Below are 14,535 nucleotides of genomic sequence, written 5' to 3' on the forward strand. Positions count from 1 at the left end.
CCTTATTAAACATTGGCTAATACAGTCATTTTAGTTAGTTCTTTTGTCAAAATACTAAGATATTTGGATAGTGTTTGTAATAAGTGGAGGAGCATAACAGCTAAAGCAACAAAGAATATCAGTGTGACCTATCAATTAAGATATTTGTAAGACATTTAACTTGGATTTTAATGTACATTCAAAACTTATAATAAAATTAAAGATTTTATTTTTCATTTTTATGTATTTTTTTTAGTTGTAGATGGACCCAATACCTTTATTTTGTTTGTTTCTATTTCTATGTGGTGCGATCAAACTCAGCACTTCATGCATGCTAGGCAAGCACTCTACACTGAGCAGCAACCCTGGCCCCTTTTGAAAGCTAGTCTGAATTCACAAGGGAAAACAAATTTTTATGAAATCTGATAATTCGCTATCCAAACATATATATCTAATTTTATATTTTTAATAAAATAATTCGAAAACTATTTATATTAACCTTGAACACTTAACATCCTGGAGTCTTCTCATAATGTTGTCTGAATGATCAACCAAAAAATAGGGCTTAAATTAAATTTATATTTAATTCTACTTAGAGCAAATAGCAACACAACAAACTTCCAATTAGACGACATATAATTATTTTTTAAGGCATGCCCTTCTCCCTCTCAATCACCAAGGTAAGAATCAATAGGTATATTTCTAGAAAGTTTCAGACATTAAGGATTTAAGTAATAGCAGAAGGTAAGGTTTTGGCCTTAAGTTAAAAACAGGGAGTTAATAGAAAGTTCACAAACAAAACAAAACAAAACAAAACCAGTCTGATCATTGCCCCTACCTCCACCCCTGGCATGCCAGCCAAAGAGGAAAATATATAAAGGACAAGATAGAGTACAGAAGTCCCATCATGCAAAGAATTTTCAATTAGCTCTTTAATGACTTAATCAAAGATGAATAGACTATGAATATTAAAGAAAGCAAAAATAAATAGCAATGTGAAAGAACTTGAAGAAAACAGAGCTAATGAAGGGAACCAAAGAAAACTTCAAAATTACAGTTGAAGCCAGAAAAGAAAAGTATGGTCATAAAAACAAACAAACAAAAACCCACCATGCTAAGGTGCTAAGGGATAAAAACAGAAAGAGAAGAAAGAAAACTTCGGAAATAAAAAAATATGACAACTAACATATGGAAGTCTAAGAAGATAAAGTACAGAACCCCTCTCAGAAAACAAAACAAATAAAAACCAAGATGACCAAAGTAAAAACAAAAAGATAAAGGAACGGGGATGAATTGAGCAAATCAATAACCAACTGGTAAGAATTTCTTAATGAACAACAGGGGCCCACCTATGCCCAACAGAGCAAATGAAAAACAACCTGTATCTAAAAACATCACCAAGAAATTAGAGCAAAAAGGATAAAGAAGAGGCTCTAATAGCTTCCAAAATATACAAGTGACATTTGAAGGATTAGGATAAACAATAGAACTAGATTTTTAAAGAACCCATGAAACTAAGATTCTCCTCATGGAACTGAGTTTAAACTCTATGGTATTTATGAGAGCTCCTACTCTGCTCTGATTCCAGCTTCCTAGACTATGACTCTCCAAAGTGTACCATCCTGTTCTGTCAGGCAAATTTTTTTTTTTTAACCTCTTCTTCATAACATGCTGTCTTTATTACCATCTCTTTCTCTTTCTTAAAAGATTCTTACTATTTTTTTAATTGTTTTATGTTGTAAACACACATCTTTATTTTATTTCTTTATGTGGCGTTGAGAATCAAACCCAGTGCCGCACACATGCTAGGGAAGCAAGCACTCTACCACTGAACCACAACCCCAGCCCACAGTGTTTTTTATTGGAAGAAAGCATTAGGGAGAGAATTATAGCTGTACATATTGATGATATTTATTTATATATATTCATGTATGTACACAATATAACAATATAATTCTTTTAAAGGCAGTGTCCCTAAACTTGAATATCCTCACCTAAATTTACTCATATTATAGTCAAGCTAGAATTCAGTGACTCTCTGGAGGTGCTACTTTGGCCTGCAATGAGCCATCTCTTTCCCCTTAAAAACAAAATTCCTCATTTCCTATAATTTCAAAAGTGTGTTGGCTCACTATCATTTGTGGTGGGGGACACTGTTTCATACAATGCCAACCATGAAAAAGAAAAATAAGATTAGATACTTTTTCAAAATTCAGATGATTTCATTTCAAAAGACTGAATTGAATTCCTTCAGAATCTACCATAATAACTAATCAACTATTAGTCAATTAAAAAGTTAGGACAGAAGTCATTGATCTGCAAATTACACTCCCTGTTTCCCATGCAAAACAATGTTAACCTGAAGAGCCTCATATAATTAATCTACTCCCACAGGCATGCTCTGGATGAGGAACAATATCTAATACATCCAAGAAAGCCTGTTAGACTGCAAAGGAATGAAAAATGTTCACATAGGTACAGATCTCAGTCCACTCAAATTTATTTCTTTTTATTTTATTTATTTTTTAAAGAGGAAATTATTTTAAACTTTAGTACTTTCATTATCTTTCTTGACAAATTACTTACTACTCACACCTTTTAACTAGTAGTTTTGTGTCACATCACAGGTAAGAGTGAGTTCATAAACAACCCAACCAGGTAATCCATATCAAATTTTGCTAATGACTAAATGTTTAAAAAAATGTATAATTTTGTACTTACTTGAAGGATATCTTTACTTTGGGTTTAAAATAGGGTGCATTCTGGTCTGCCAAAAAGACTATTAAATCATTTTCTAAAAGAAGAAAATATATGATGTTAGAAAAATGTTTCCTGGTAAAATATTCATCCAATGATTATAAACTTTCTGGGCACTGTTGTCAACAAGAAAACTTACTCTATTCCAGTTCATGTACACTTTCAAAGATAGCCCTATTAATCTAATGGAATGGGAACTTAACAGTATATCGTAAGTTTAATATTCAAAGAAGCATAGGAAGGATAACCATAAAAAAACATAGCTGGATCAAGACAAACCAAAGTCAGTGAATTCTGCCAAGAGTCAGATGGGCTGACATTAAAAAAAAAAAAAAAAAAAAACAAAGAACATCCCTTAAAACTGTATTATTATATAATAGTGAGACTCTGAATTTAATTCACAGCAAAAACAAAACAACAAAAAACCCTATATTATACCATACTATATATCAATCCCGGGGCTCCCCACGTCCATTATGTTGTTCTTTTAAAAGGTCATTTAGCTCATCACAGAACTTTAACTCTTGTTGTAGATATTTGACAACATGGACATAATAAAACATTTAAGCAGCAAAAACTGAATCCTCCAAGACCCTTCTGCTCTGGCTCCTATAAAATCATCTCCCAAGTTGATGCATTCTTGGAATTCAATTAGCATTCAATGAGATAGACTTTCAAAACCATTTAAGAAAGGACAGGCCAACTATCATCTACCAAGATTGGATGAAATAGTTACATGTTTGGCAGCATAAACACTTCTTGCAAAATGGGGAGTCATTAAAGACAGGAAAAATATCCAGAGCCCACAAGAGGTCAGGATCCTGTCAGTCAGGCTCTGCATTAGCTCCTCACTTTCTTTATGGCCTTGACCTTTACGCAATACCTGCTTTTGTTGGTACTCAAGAATGTTAAGATTCCTTCTAATGCCCATTGTCAGCATCAAGATTTTTTGGGGGGGAAAAAAAGGTCTTTGTGATGTTTAAAGCAAATAACTTCCAAGAACCACAAAGTTGGCAAAAAAAAAAAAAAAAAAAAAAAAAAAAAAAAAGCACAGATTTGGAAGATTAGGGTGGTGAAGGTAATGAGAAAGAGTCAGTTATGCACTAACGACTAGGCAGTTCATAAGGTAGAAGAGTTTGTAGTTTGTGAAGACTTTCTCAATAAAGCTCTGGGTTTATTAGTGGTCCTTGCACAACGTATGTGAAAGGGATGGAGTGTTTGGGGCCTTAAGAGGTTACAGTAGCTTCAGAGAAAACTGAAACCCTGACATAGGGGGAGGGATTAGTTAAATGGGGAGGCAAAGATAAGTCCTCCATGAGAAGAAACTGTCAAGTTGCATCTTTTGTTCATCAAAGGGGAAACCTGAAATAAAGCCAAAGCAAATAAAGAGGCCTTAGGAATAGACGGAGAGACCAGCTACAAAGACTCTTGGGAATCAGGAAGGACTCTGAGAGGCAGGTGATTCCACGGGGACGAGTGGGGTGTGTGGGTGAAGGCCGCGGGCTTCTCAGGAAAAATATGGGGTGTTGCCAGGGCTTTGAGGGGCAGGTCAAAACGTGGAGTGACCGGGACAGAACCCGGGGCTGGAAAAATGGAGAAAAAAGGACCAGCTGTCAAGGATGCTGGAGATAAAGGGAGGGCCACAGGGCTAGGAGAGAAGGACTGGGTAATGCAAGAGGACCGGTTACGGGAACAGGGGATGTGGAGAACACCGGGAGGGCACACGGACAGCGGACAGAGGGAGGGCCCGGCAAGCACTGACTTTCCCGCAGCACGAAGAGGTCCGTCTGCTTGTCGGAGTTGAGGTCCCCGAAGGCCGCCAGGGTGCCCCAGGCCTCAGCCCCAAAGAGTTCGGCCGTGACGTTGTGCAGCGCTCGTGCCGGGACCGGCCCGACTCCCAGCAGTGCGAGCCCTGCAAGGAGCGGCGACAGCAGCGCCCAGGAGCTCGGCAGCCGGCCCGCCGCCGCCATGGCAGCCCCTTGGCCCCCGCCCGCCGGCCCAGCGCCGCGCTTGACGGCAGCCGCAAAGCACCGCGCGGGCGACCAAGACAGAAAGCACGCAGCCTTGAGGCGCTTTAGAGCCGCAGTCGACTCTCTACGCCTTCTCGCGACAAGGGCTGCCCCTCTGACGATAGGGAAGCGTGGAGCTGGGGTGAAGCGCGCCTTCGCGCTCACTTCCGGCCGGCGCGCCTCTCGACAGTGTCGCGCGGGGGGCGGGGCCGGGCGGGTGGTGCACACGGGCGTCCCCCAGGGCTTTTGCCAATTCAGTGGCCGCAGCGCGATGGCCGGGGCGGCGGGGCTCATGGCCGATGTGAGCTGGAAGGTCTTGGAGCGAAGAGCCCGGGCCAAGCGCTCAGGTTTGGCTGGCTGGGGCACCGCTCCCTACCCCCGCACAGTGGGTGGTGCCTCCCCTTAAGCACCTTGGGCGGGAGGGAGGTGGGGGTCCTGGGATTCCACCTGTTGGATGTGAATTTCTCCTTAGAAAGTTGGCGGCGGCCCTGCCTTTGCTCCTGATGTGCACCCCGCCCCCAGCAAAAAAAAGAAAGAAAGAAAAACAGGTGGCGGCCCTCCCGTCTAGTTTTGCTTCTCTCCCGATCTATTCCGTATTTCCCCTCAAAAAGTAGCGGCTACACGACTTCTCATGGAGTCTTGCCCCTAGAAATCAGACGGCGACACATAACTGGGAAAGGGACTGTGGCTTCTCTATGTGTATTCTATCCACAAAAGTCAAAGAGCTTCAATTTTAGATTTTGACCCTAAAAAGGTGGCCACTGCTCGTTGCCTTATTTTATACTTCCCTTTTATATTCCCATTAGTTTTAACCTGTAGCCAGTTATCTGTGTGACAGATATTGATGGAGTCGGTGGCTGGGGCCACAAAGTAAGTCATATTGAGCATACTTAGGGCCTAGAATGAAGTGAGCCCCTTCCCTGGACAAGTGGCCTTTAGGACCTGTACTTTCCTTTCATGGTTTTGGGAACCTGAGGCTGTAGAGGTCAGAGGATGCCAACAACGCATGTGTCCTGAACTGACTTGTTCAAATTGCAAAGTCAGGACTTTAAATTAGCACTTGAGGCTGATAGCTTCTCCAAGATCTGAGAATGAAACTTACCAAATTTCTCACTGACTAAATATAATATTTTTTAAATGTCTTTATTCTTTTTCTTTCTTTCTTTCTTTTTTTTTTTTTCTTTTTTAATGTTGCTGGGGATTGAACTCAGAGCCTTTTTGCACGCTAGGCAAGCACTCTACCAACTGAGCTATATCCCCAGCCCTAGATATAGTCTTGATCAAAAAGTGCACCCTTAAAGCTGGAGAGTTGGTGGATGGCAAATCTTCCACTAAGGAAACTATGTATCATTATTGAGGGATGGAAAAGATATTGTCCAGGAAAATTAAATCTGCATTTGCATTAATATTAAGCAGGGTTTTTTTGGTTTTTTTGTTTGTTTGTTTGTTTTGGTTTTTCCTCCATATTATGTTTTGAACTTTGCTCATTTAATGAAGTTCTTAGTTATCTGTTGTGTACCCTGACTTTTTTTTTCTTTAAAACACATAGAAAGTGTTTTATTTCATCAATCATCTTTGTTGCCAATTAAATTGTTTTTAAATGTTAATTTGTACATTTATTTACTTAAGGTTATAAGAAAACTCACAAGGTATGAGAGAATTTTTAGAAAAGGAGTCGCCTGTACATTTTAGAGTCAATACAATAATTTAAAGTAGTTTAAAGTATTTTTGTTTCATGTTTCTTTAAGTGGTTTTTTTTTTTTTTTTAATGTCATATGGAAATAGTGAGTTGGCTATTAACTATGTGGTTATCTGGGCTATAAGAAGTGTTAACGAATTGGTTATGTCTGGACAAAGAATAATCAGAGTTTTCTCACAGGGAATCGAGCATTGCCCCCAGCATTTATTTTTGCAGTATTTTTCTTTTCTTTTAATAAGCACATGGAGTTTATTTTCTTTAGTCTTTACTTTGTTTTCTCTTAAATACATATTATAACAATAAGCTTTGAAAACCTTTTCTTTTAAATGAGAAAAACATTTGTTTTATGTAACTTGTTGAATGCAGTTGCTTAAATCCAGTTTCATGTAGAAAGTAGTTAAGTAGATAGTATTAATTTTGGATGTTCCTACACATTAACTTTGTTGAGTTAAAAGAGAAAACAGTTGAAGCTAGTCCTCCAAATTATCTGTTTTAAGTTTTATATTCTTTTAACTGTATGAAGTATAGATGATAAAACTTCTCAGTGAATCACTTACTTCTTGGGTTGTTAAAAACAACTTGATTGTGACTTTTAGAAGAATATATAAATAGTTTTGTTTGAACATTGAACTAACCTGCTTCTGGTATAGACTGCTCTGCAGAATTCTAAGCATTGTTACATAGTAGCATAATTATTTTACTGCACAATTAAGCATGCTACTCTTATGTAATGTGTAATACATGAATATTATTTTTCCTGCCTCATCTTTATAAGCAAATGTAATTTATCAAACAAAGGAAATAAAATTTTCAAGTCATAAAAGAGAAAATAAAATTATATAATGATCCTCAATTATTGCCTTTTGTTGTGCACTGCATCATGTTAATAACTGCTCACACTGCTTTCAATTAATCTAATGCTGATTGCTTCTAACCTTCACTAAACAGTTTTAAAATTGCTGTAATGTAGCCTGCGACACTTATTATTAGAGTCAACAATTTGAAATGGCCAACTCACCTGGTGCAGTCGTCTCTTCTCCACCAGCTTTCTTAAGGTCTGGTAAGTGTGTAGACCCCGAAAGGGTCACTTGGTAATTTTAAATACCTTTATTTTTAAAGGTTGTTGTCACCAAATATCATTTTGGTTTTATTTCCTCTTTGGTGGGCCCAAACCTAAGCACCATTTCAGCTAAGCTTAGGCTCATGTTAGCATTGTGTTTTGAATGTGGCCTGTTGTGGTTTTGTGGTGTAGGGCTTGAGAAGGGCAGAGTAGAAGCCCTGCCCTGGCACTTGGCAAGCTCTTTGTCTAAGGGCAGTTCCTTAGTGCCTGGGAACCTCAATAGTCAAATGGGTACATAGTATAGCTTCTTCAATGACTTTTTGTCTTCTTACATAATGAAAGCAACTTTCATAAATCAGAAATTTTGGATCAACACCCCACATGTGTCTACTCATTATCAACTCCCTATGAAGTAGGTATTTTTATTTCATAGATCTTTTCACAGATAGGAAGTGATTTGTCCTGAGACTATTGTTTCAGAATGATGCTTTGCACTCCATCCCATGGTTTCTTGGTGTAAGGGCTAGAGGAGTTGTTGGTACAGTGGCTTCTTAGAGTGTTGTGCTGAGAGCTGATTGAAAGCTGCAGAATCAGCTTCCCAGATGAGTGCATATGATTTTGAAAACAATTTTTTTTTTTTTTTAAAGAGAGAGGTAGAGAGAGAGAATTTTTTAATATTTATTTTTTAGTTATCGGCGGGCACAACATCTTTGTTTGTATGTGGTGCTGAGGATTGAACCCGGGCCGCACGCATGCCGGGCGAGCGCGCTACCGCTTGAGCCACATCCCCAGCCCTTGAAAACAATTTTAAGGTAACTTATGGCCCAGGGAGTGAATACATGTGGATTCTGATTAGGAACCTAGTCCTTTGGATGCTGGCAGTCTTACTTTACTTTTCTTTTTAAGTACCAGGTTGTTTTCCATCTTGGCTTTTCCTCTAATAGTTAGGTTTTCGGCATTAGCAAAGTCATTCGGCAGTACAGGGGAAACAGAATGCTAAAGATATGCTTTTGTACAGCAATAGTTCTTATAATCAAGAATTATTCTTTGACATTACATAGAGTGTTTGAAGACAGTATAGAAGAAGCTTTTCCAGTACCATCTTATGAAATTTAAATTGAGTGCACTAAGAAACAAAATAGAAAATAGCAAACTTCAGTGTTATCATCCATGTTAAAGAATCATTAATATAGTAAGACTATAAATACTTAAAAATTTTATCTGTTGATAATTATATAAAGTGTTCAGATATATCATTTATTTACTTATTTAGAAATACTGCATTTATATTGGAAATGATTTGCTTTCCCTTATTGTACCTTGGACATTATAATTATAGGAGATTGTTTTATTGCATGTTTTCATCTAATAAGCTTTTTTTTTTTAATAATTTCTTTTTTAGTTGTAGGTGGACACAATAATGTAGCTGATTATTTCATGTATTTTAACCTTCCTTATTCTTTCTGGATATGTTTCTACTCTTTTTTCTTTTGGGGGTACTGGGGTTTGAGCCACATCCCCAGCCCTGTTTTGTATTTTATTAGAGACAGGGTCTCACTGAGTTGCTTAGCACCTCACTTTTGCTGAGGCTGGCTTTGAACTCGCAATCCTCCTGTCTCAGCCTCTCGAGCCACTGGGATTACAGGCGTGTGCCACCGTGCCTGCCTGTTTCTACTTTTTATGGAATTTAGTGTGAATTCTGCATTTTTATTTCTATGTGCGCATATATGAGTTATGCTCTGACTGCTAATGCATCAGTATGTATAGTGGTTGAATGTAATTTGTTTTGACTGCTTAAGACAAAAGAGAGATCTTGATATCCAGGGTTTTCTCTAAAGACGCTTGGGGAAAAAATAAAGAACATTTGAAAAAAATGTACAAGACAATGAATTCATAAAGAAATGCAAAAGCCAAAAGAAATTAAATAATTATTAGGGAAGGAATATGGTATCCGATACCCCAGATTGCTTCCATTTCTTCAGTGGCTACTACAGTATTCAGTATAATAGTTTAACTGAGTTGGTCAGCTGTAGCAATCACTTTGGCTTTGCCTCAGGTGATTATAGTAGTGATGATACCGTAGTCTGAAGAGAAATGAAACAGCTTGGTATTTTTTCTTTAGTAATTTATGAGAAAATAACCTAATAAATTATTCCTTTGTGAAATGAATTATCACCTTTTCTATATCTTGCTGAAGTGTATCAGCATCCAATAAGCGGGTTTCAATGTGACTTGAAAACAGGTTTGAGACTTCTGGAATCCGATGGATTAGAGCCCTCTAATGAAGTCCTAATGAAAGAGTATATGGTTTCTGGCTCTGCTGTTTACTACCTGTTTGATCTTGAGCAAGTTACTTTAATCTTTGGAGACTCAGTTCACTTTATTATTTTCTAAAAAACAAACAAACAAAAAACGGCATAATAAAACCTACCTGGAGAGATTATTGTGAGGATTAAAGAAGATATTAAATGCAAAGCATTTTGATATTTAGTAGCTGCTCATACATTTTAGTTTTTTTCTTTCCTAAAACTATGTCTTTTACAATATTGCTTTTTTTAAATTTTAAGAGTAAGGTCTTACACATAGACATGGTTACTTATCTCTTTCTCATTTTGAGATTTACTCTTAAATTAGCCATTTGATTAAGAAAACCTGTCTTGCTAAATTATAATTAGCTTGAATCAGGTTACCCAGAATTGGTAGAGCTGTGTTATTTAATGGATCATTCCATCTTAGAAATTCTGAGTCCATGTCATTTTTGTCAATCCATTATGACACTAAAAACATTGTTTCTGACAATTTTTATAGAAATTCCTGTTAGATAGCAAGTAGAGCAGTTGTTATTTTATATATAGTCAGAAGATTTTTGTCTTATATGGAGTATGTAATGAGCTCCCTTCATGTAGGGTGGAATTTTCAGAAGTACTTATAAATTTTATTCTACTGAGAGCTCTGATTTCTTCTTACTAGGTCTTGCCCTGTAATCTTATAAGATTTAGGAAATGGAAACCGTATGATATCGCTTAACTCCCTTGGCATGAATCTCATTGACCTTAAAGCTTACTCTTTCTGTATCATTATGCTCAGCAAAGATGATACTTCAGATTTCATAAGTGAAACGGTTACATGAAGAGCACAACAGCCTGTCTCACTGTTTTAGATTCTTACCTACTCATATTGTGTATTCTAAAATCTATTTTTCTCTTGCTTTTTTTTTTTTTTTTTTTTTCTTCTTCAGTCTTCTGTGAAATCAGAGAAAGAGAAGAAATCTCCAGAATTCCTGATTCAGATCCAGGTGCCCACTGAGCATTTCCAAGTGGGCATATGCTGAATATCTCAAATATAACCTGGCCAAAACAGGACTCTTTTCCCAACCACATTTCTTATTAAATGTTTTCTGTCTTGTTAAACTAAACCATTATTTTTCCAGCTGCTCAAGATAAATATGTAAGAATTGTCTCTTTTCTCCACCTAATTTGTTCAGTTCACCAGGAAATCTTTTCAACTTCATCTCTAAAATGTGTACCAAATCTTTCCATTTTCTCCAACCTTCATAGTCCAGGCCTCTCTCATGTCTGGTGTATACTATTAAAATATCTTGTTTTCCTGTATCCGTTTTCTTGCCTCATTAAAGTCTATGCTTAAACCCAGAAGTAAGAAGGCTCTTAAAAAATTTAAGTCACATCATGTCATTTTCTTTTTGAAATCTTATCTTCTTAGCATAAAATCCATAATCCCTTCCCTTAGATGGCAGAGCCCCAAGTGTCCTAACTCTTTCCCTAATTCTTTCCACTTCAACTGATTCTCATCCATGCCAGCTTGCTTTGTTCACTGTTTTCTCATTCATTTCAGATTAGCTAGGATTATTGGACCTCTCAGATGTCATAGAAATTTTGCACTATAGGTTCTCCTCAATTTACAATGGTGTTATATCCTCATAAACTCATTGTAAATTGAAAATGTTGTACATCTTATCTATTTCTTTGTAAATTGTTATGAACTATACTCACCCTACTATGCTATAGAACATTAGAACTTATTTCTTCTATCTAACTGTATTTTGGAACCAATTATCCTATCTCCATCTCGTCTTCTACCATCTACTCTTTGTAGCATCTAGTGACCACTATTTTTTTTCTGTTTCTATGAAATCATCTTTTTTAAGATTCTACATAAGAACATGCACTATCTCTCTGTGCCTCACTTATTTTACTTAACATAATGTCCTCCAGATCTACAATTGACAGGATTTCATTCTATTTTGTGCCTGCAGGAGGGTGGCTAACTGTCTTCTGAGGCAATGGCAGGTGATGTTACTCAGGGTAGATTGCCAGGCTGCTTTCTGGGACCAAGCAGAGGTGACCAAGTGTAGACACAAGGCTGTTTTGTGGGGCCAGGGCTAGTTGCATAGGGTGGAAGAGGCCACCAGGCAAACCTTTAGTGTTCATATTAGGGTGGACGGGACTACCTGGCATCCTCATTGTGGTTACTAGTGGGTTGATGCCGCCACTGTGTTGGTTTGCAAGACCAGGAGGGCTTTGACAGCTGAGTGGTTTGGAATAGCTGCCCTGCTGCTTTACCTGATCATAGAATGGGCCTGCTTTAAAGATTAAGTTGTGCAGCAGGAACCTAAGTGGGGGAGGGGACAACATGGTCTGTTTTTTTCTTCCCCCTGGGGCAATGAGTGGTGTGTGTTCCCCAGACTGCCTACTGTGATGGCAGTGGGCTTCTCCAACAGCAAATACTTCAGGATTTCCCTGATATTAGTAAGGATTGCTGGGGGCCTCCTGCTTATCTTTCCCCACAGTGAAATTCCCTTTTGGTTCCCTCTCACCTGGAGAGATGAGATGTATTTAGTTTTGTTTGTAAGGCCAGTGCAAGTCTCCCTGCTCCTTGAAGTCTCCAGGATATCCCTATGGAACTCTGGCACTCCACCTTAAACCCTCTAGGGGAATGTAGTTGTTCATTTGTTTTGGTCATTTGTTGTTCATTTGTTGTGGAGAGAAGTGTACTCTAGTACCTCTAGTCAACCATCTTGCTCCATCAAAGACTGGTATTTTTGTTTACATGCAATTTCTTTTTGCCCTGGATTCCTTCAGTTGTTTCTTGCCTATAGTCATTACCTCCCACTGGACCACCTCTCTAGTTATCACATCCTACAAGTTGCTGCCTGTTTCTTTCTGAAATGAAGAACTGACCCTGTTATTTCCTTGATTAACACCATTCATCAACTTCCTGTTTCTTGCAGGATTGGGTTGGGAACTTCAATGAAGGTCTCTCTACAAATGACATTTCAGCTGAAGGAGGAAATGAATGAAGGGAAAAGAGGAGATGAGTGTTCTAGGATAGGATGTTGAAGCTAAACAACTTTTCTGGGCAAAGAATGGGTAAGAGAGCAGGGATTGTAAAGAGTAGGGCCTTGGGAACCTTGAAGATATTTAGGTTTTATTATAAGTGGAGTTGAATGATCTGATTAATATTTTATGAAAATTATCTGGCTACTATGTAAAAAATGGACTAGAAGGTGGAGAGAAGACAGGGAGCAGCCTTATGACAGAAACCATTTCTTAAATGTGTTTATGTTGAACATGTAACGCAGTGCACAGTGCTGGCATATGGCAATACTCTGTTCATTCTTGATAATGAAGGGCATAATGAAGATGCAGATATTGACAGTGATTCAGAAAATGTGACATTGGTTAAGTACATGACCCTATTTCCCATTTATAACATAACTTTTAGAATGCAGCCCATTTAACATAGGAAGGTTTTCTGTAAAATCTTAGTTATTTTTCTATGATTGTAGTAATCCTTGTCCATACTTTTTTTAAAAAAAAAATTATTGGTGTACTTTAATTATACAAAAAAAAAATAGGATTCCTTGTGATATATTTGTACCTGTACACAGCATAATTTGGTCTCTGCCCACATTACTTCCTTTACCCTCACCTCCCCTTTCTAATCTCCTTCCTCTACTTGAATGTCATCCCTTCTATTTTTTTTAAGTGACTGTCAAGCATTATTCTTTTTTTTTTTTTTTCAAAATATTTTTTAGTTGTCGCTGGACCTTTATTTATCTATATGTGGTGATGAGAAACTAACCCAGTCTTTCACACATGCTAGGCAAGCACTCTACTACTGAGCAAAAAGCCTCGCCCTGTTTCTTCTATTTTTATGAGAGACCTTTTTCTCTCACTTTTTTTCCCTCTAGCTTTGACATATGAGAGAAAACATACAACCCTTGACTTTCTGAGACTGGCTGATTTAATCTATAGATGGTCCAGCAACAACTAAAAAACATTTTAGAAAAAAAAAGAATAATGTTTGACAGTCACTTAAAAAAAAAAAAAGTAGAAGGGATGCCATTCAAGTAGAGGAAGGAGATTAGAGAGAGAGGGGAGGTGAGGGTAAAAGGAAATAATGGTGAATGAAATTGATTCCATATTTGGCTTCTGTGAATTCTGCTGCTACATGGGTATGCATGTATTTCTATAAAATGTTCTAGGATAGGATGTTGAAGCTAAACAACTTTTGTGGGCAAAGAATGGGTAAGAAAGCAGGGATTGTAAAGAGCAGGGCCTTGGGAACCTTGAAGATATTTAGGTTTTATTGTAAGTGGAGTTGAATAAGTATTGAGGAATGATAGAGGTGGGTCATATAGTGGTTTCAAACCTAGATGATAAACGTCCATACTGATTTACATAGTGGTTGAAGTAACTTACAGACCCCCAAGGGTATATAAGAATTTCTTTTTTTCTTGCATACTTACCAGCATTTATTATTATTTGTACTGATGATTCAACATGGAGTGAGATGAAATCTTAATGTAGTTTCAGTTTACATTTCCCAGATTACTAAAGATGTTGGACATTTTGTCGTGTATTTTTTTGTTGGCTATTTATGTATCTTCTCTGAAGAATTGCCTATTTCTTTCTTTTTTATTTGCCCATTTATGAATTGAGTTCTTTGGACTTTTTTTTTTGGTGTTTTATGAATTTTTTATATATTCTGATTATTGATCCTCTCTTGGA

At 37.5% G+C, this 14,535-nt stretch overlaps 2 protein-coding genes across 3 annotated transcripts in view; one reads left to right on the forward strand and one right to left on the reverse strand.

The window, feature by feature from the left end:
• Itfg1 (integrin alpha FG-GAP repeat containing 1) overlaps positions 1 to 4,867 on the reverse strand; it is a 264,556-nt gene extending 259,689 nt beyond the window's left edge. Inside the window, exons 1-2 of the mRNA XM_076839473.2 lie at positions 4,499 to 4,867; positions 2,701 to 2,773 (exon numbers count right to left, since the gene is read on the reverse strand). Of these exons, the coding sequence (XP_076695588.1) occupies positions 2,701 to 2,773; positions 4,499 to 4,706 (281 nt within the window). The 5' untranslated portion in view covers positions 4,707 to 4,867. The remainder of the gene's footprint in view (positions 1 to 2,700; positions 2,774 to 4,498) is intronic.
• Positions 4,868 to 4,978: 111 nt separating this feature from the next.
• The window catches only part of Phkb (phosphorylase kinase regulatory subunit beta), a 224,084-nt gene continuing 214,527 nt past the window's right edge, over positions 4,979 to 14,535 (forward strand). For both annotated transcript variants that reach the window (XM_076839471.2, XM_076839472.2), the window contains exon 1: positions 4,979 to 5,092. In XM_076839471.2, the coding sequence (XP_076695586.1) occupies positions 5,017 to 5,092 (76 nt within the window). In that variant the 5' untranslated portion in view covers positions 4,979 to 5,016. The remainder of the gene's footprint in view (positions 5,093 to 14,535) is intronic.

The sequence above is a fragment of the Callospermophilus lateralis genome, chromosome 18, assembly GCF_048772815.1.
Source record: "Callospermophilus lateralis isolate mCalLat2 chromosome 18, mCalLat2.hap1, whole genome shotgun sequence".
In the NCBI taxonomy this organism is placed as follows: Eukaryota; Metazoa; Chordata; class Mammalia; order Rodentia; family Sciuridae; genus Callospermophilus; species Callospermophilus lateralis.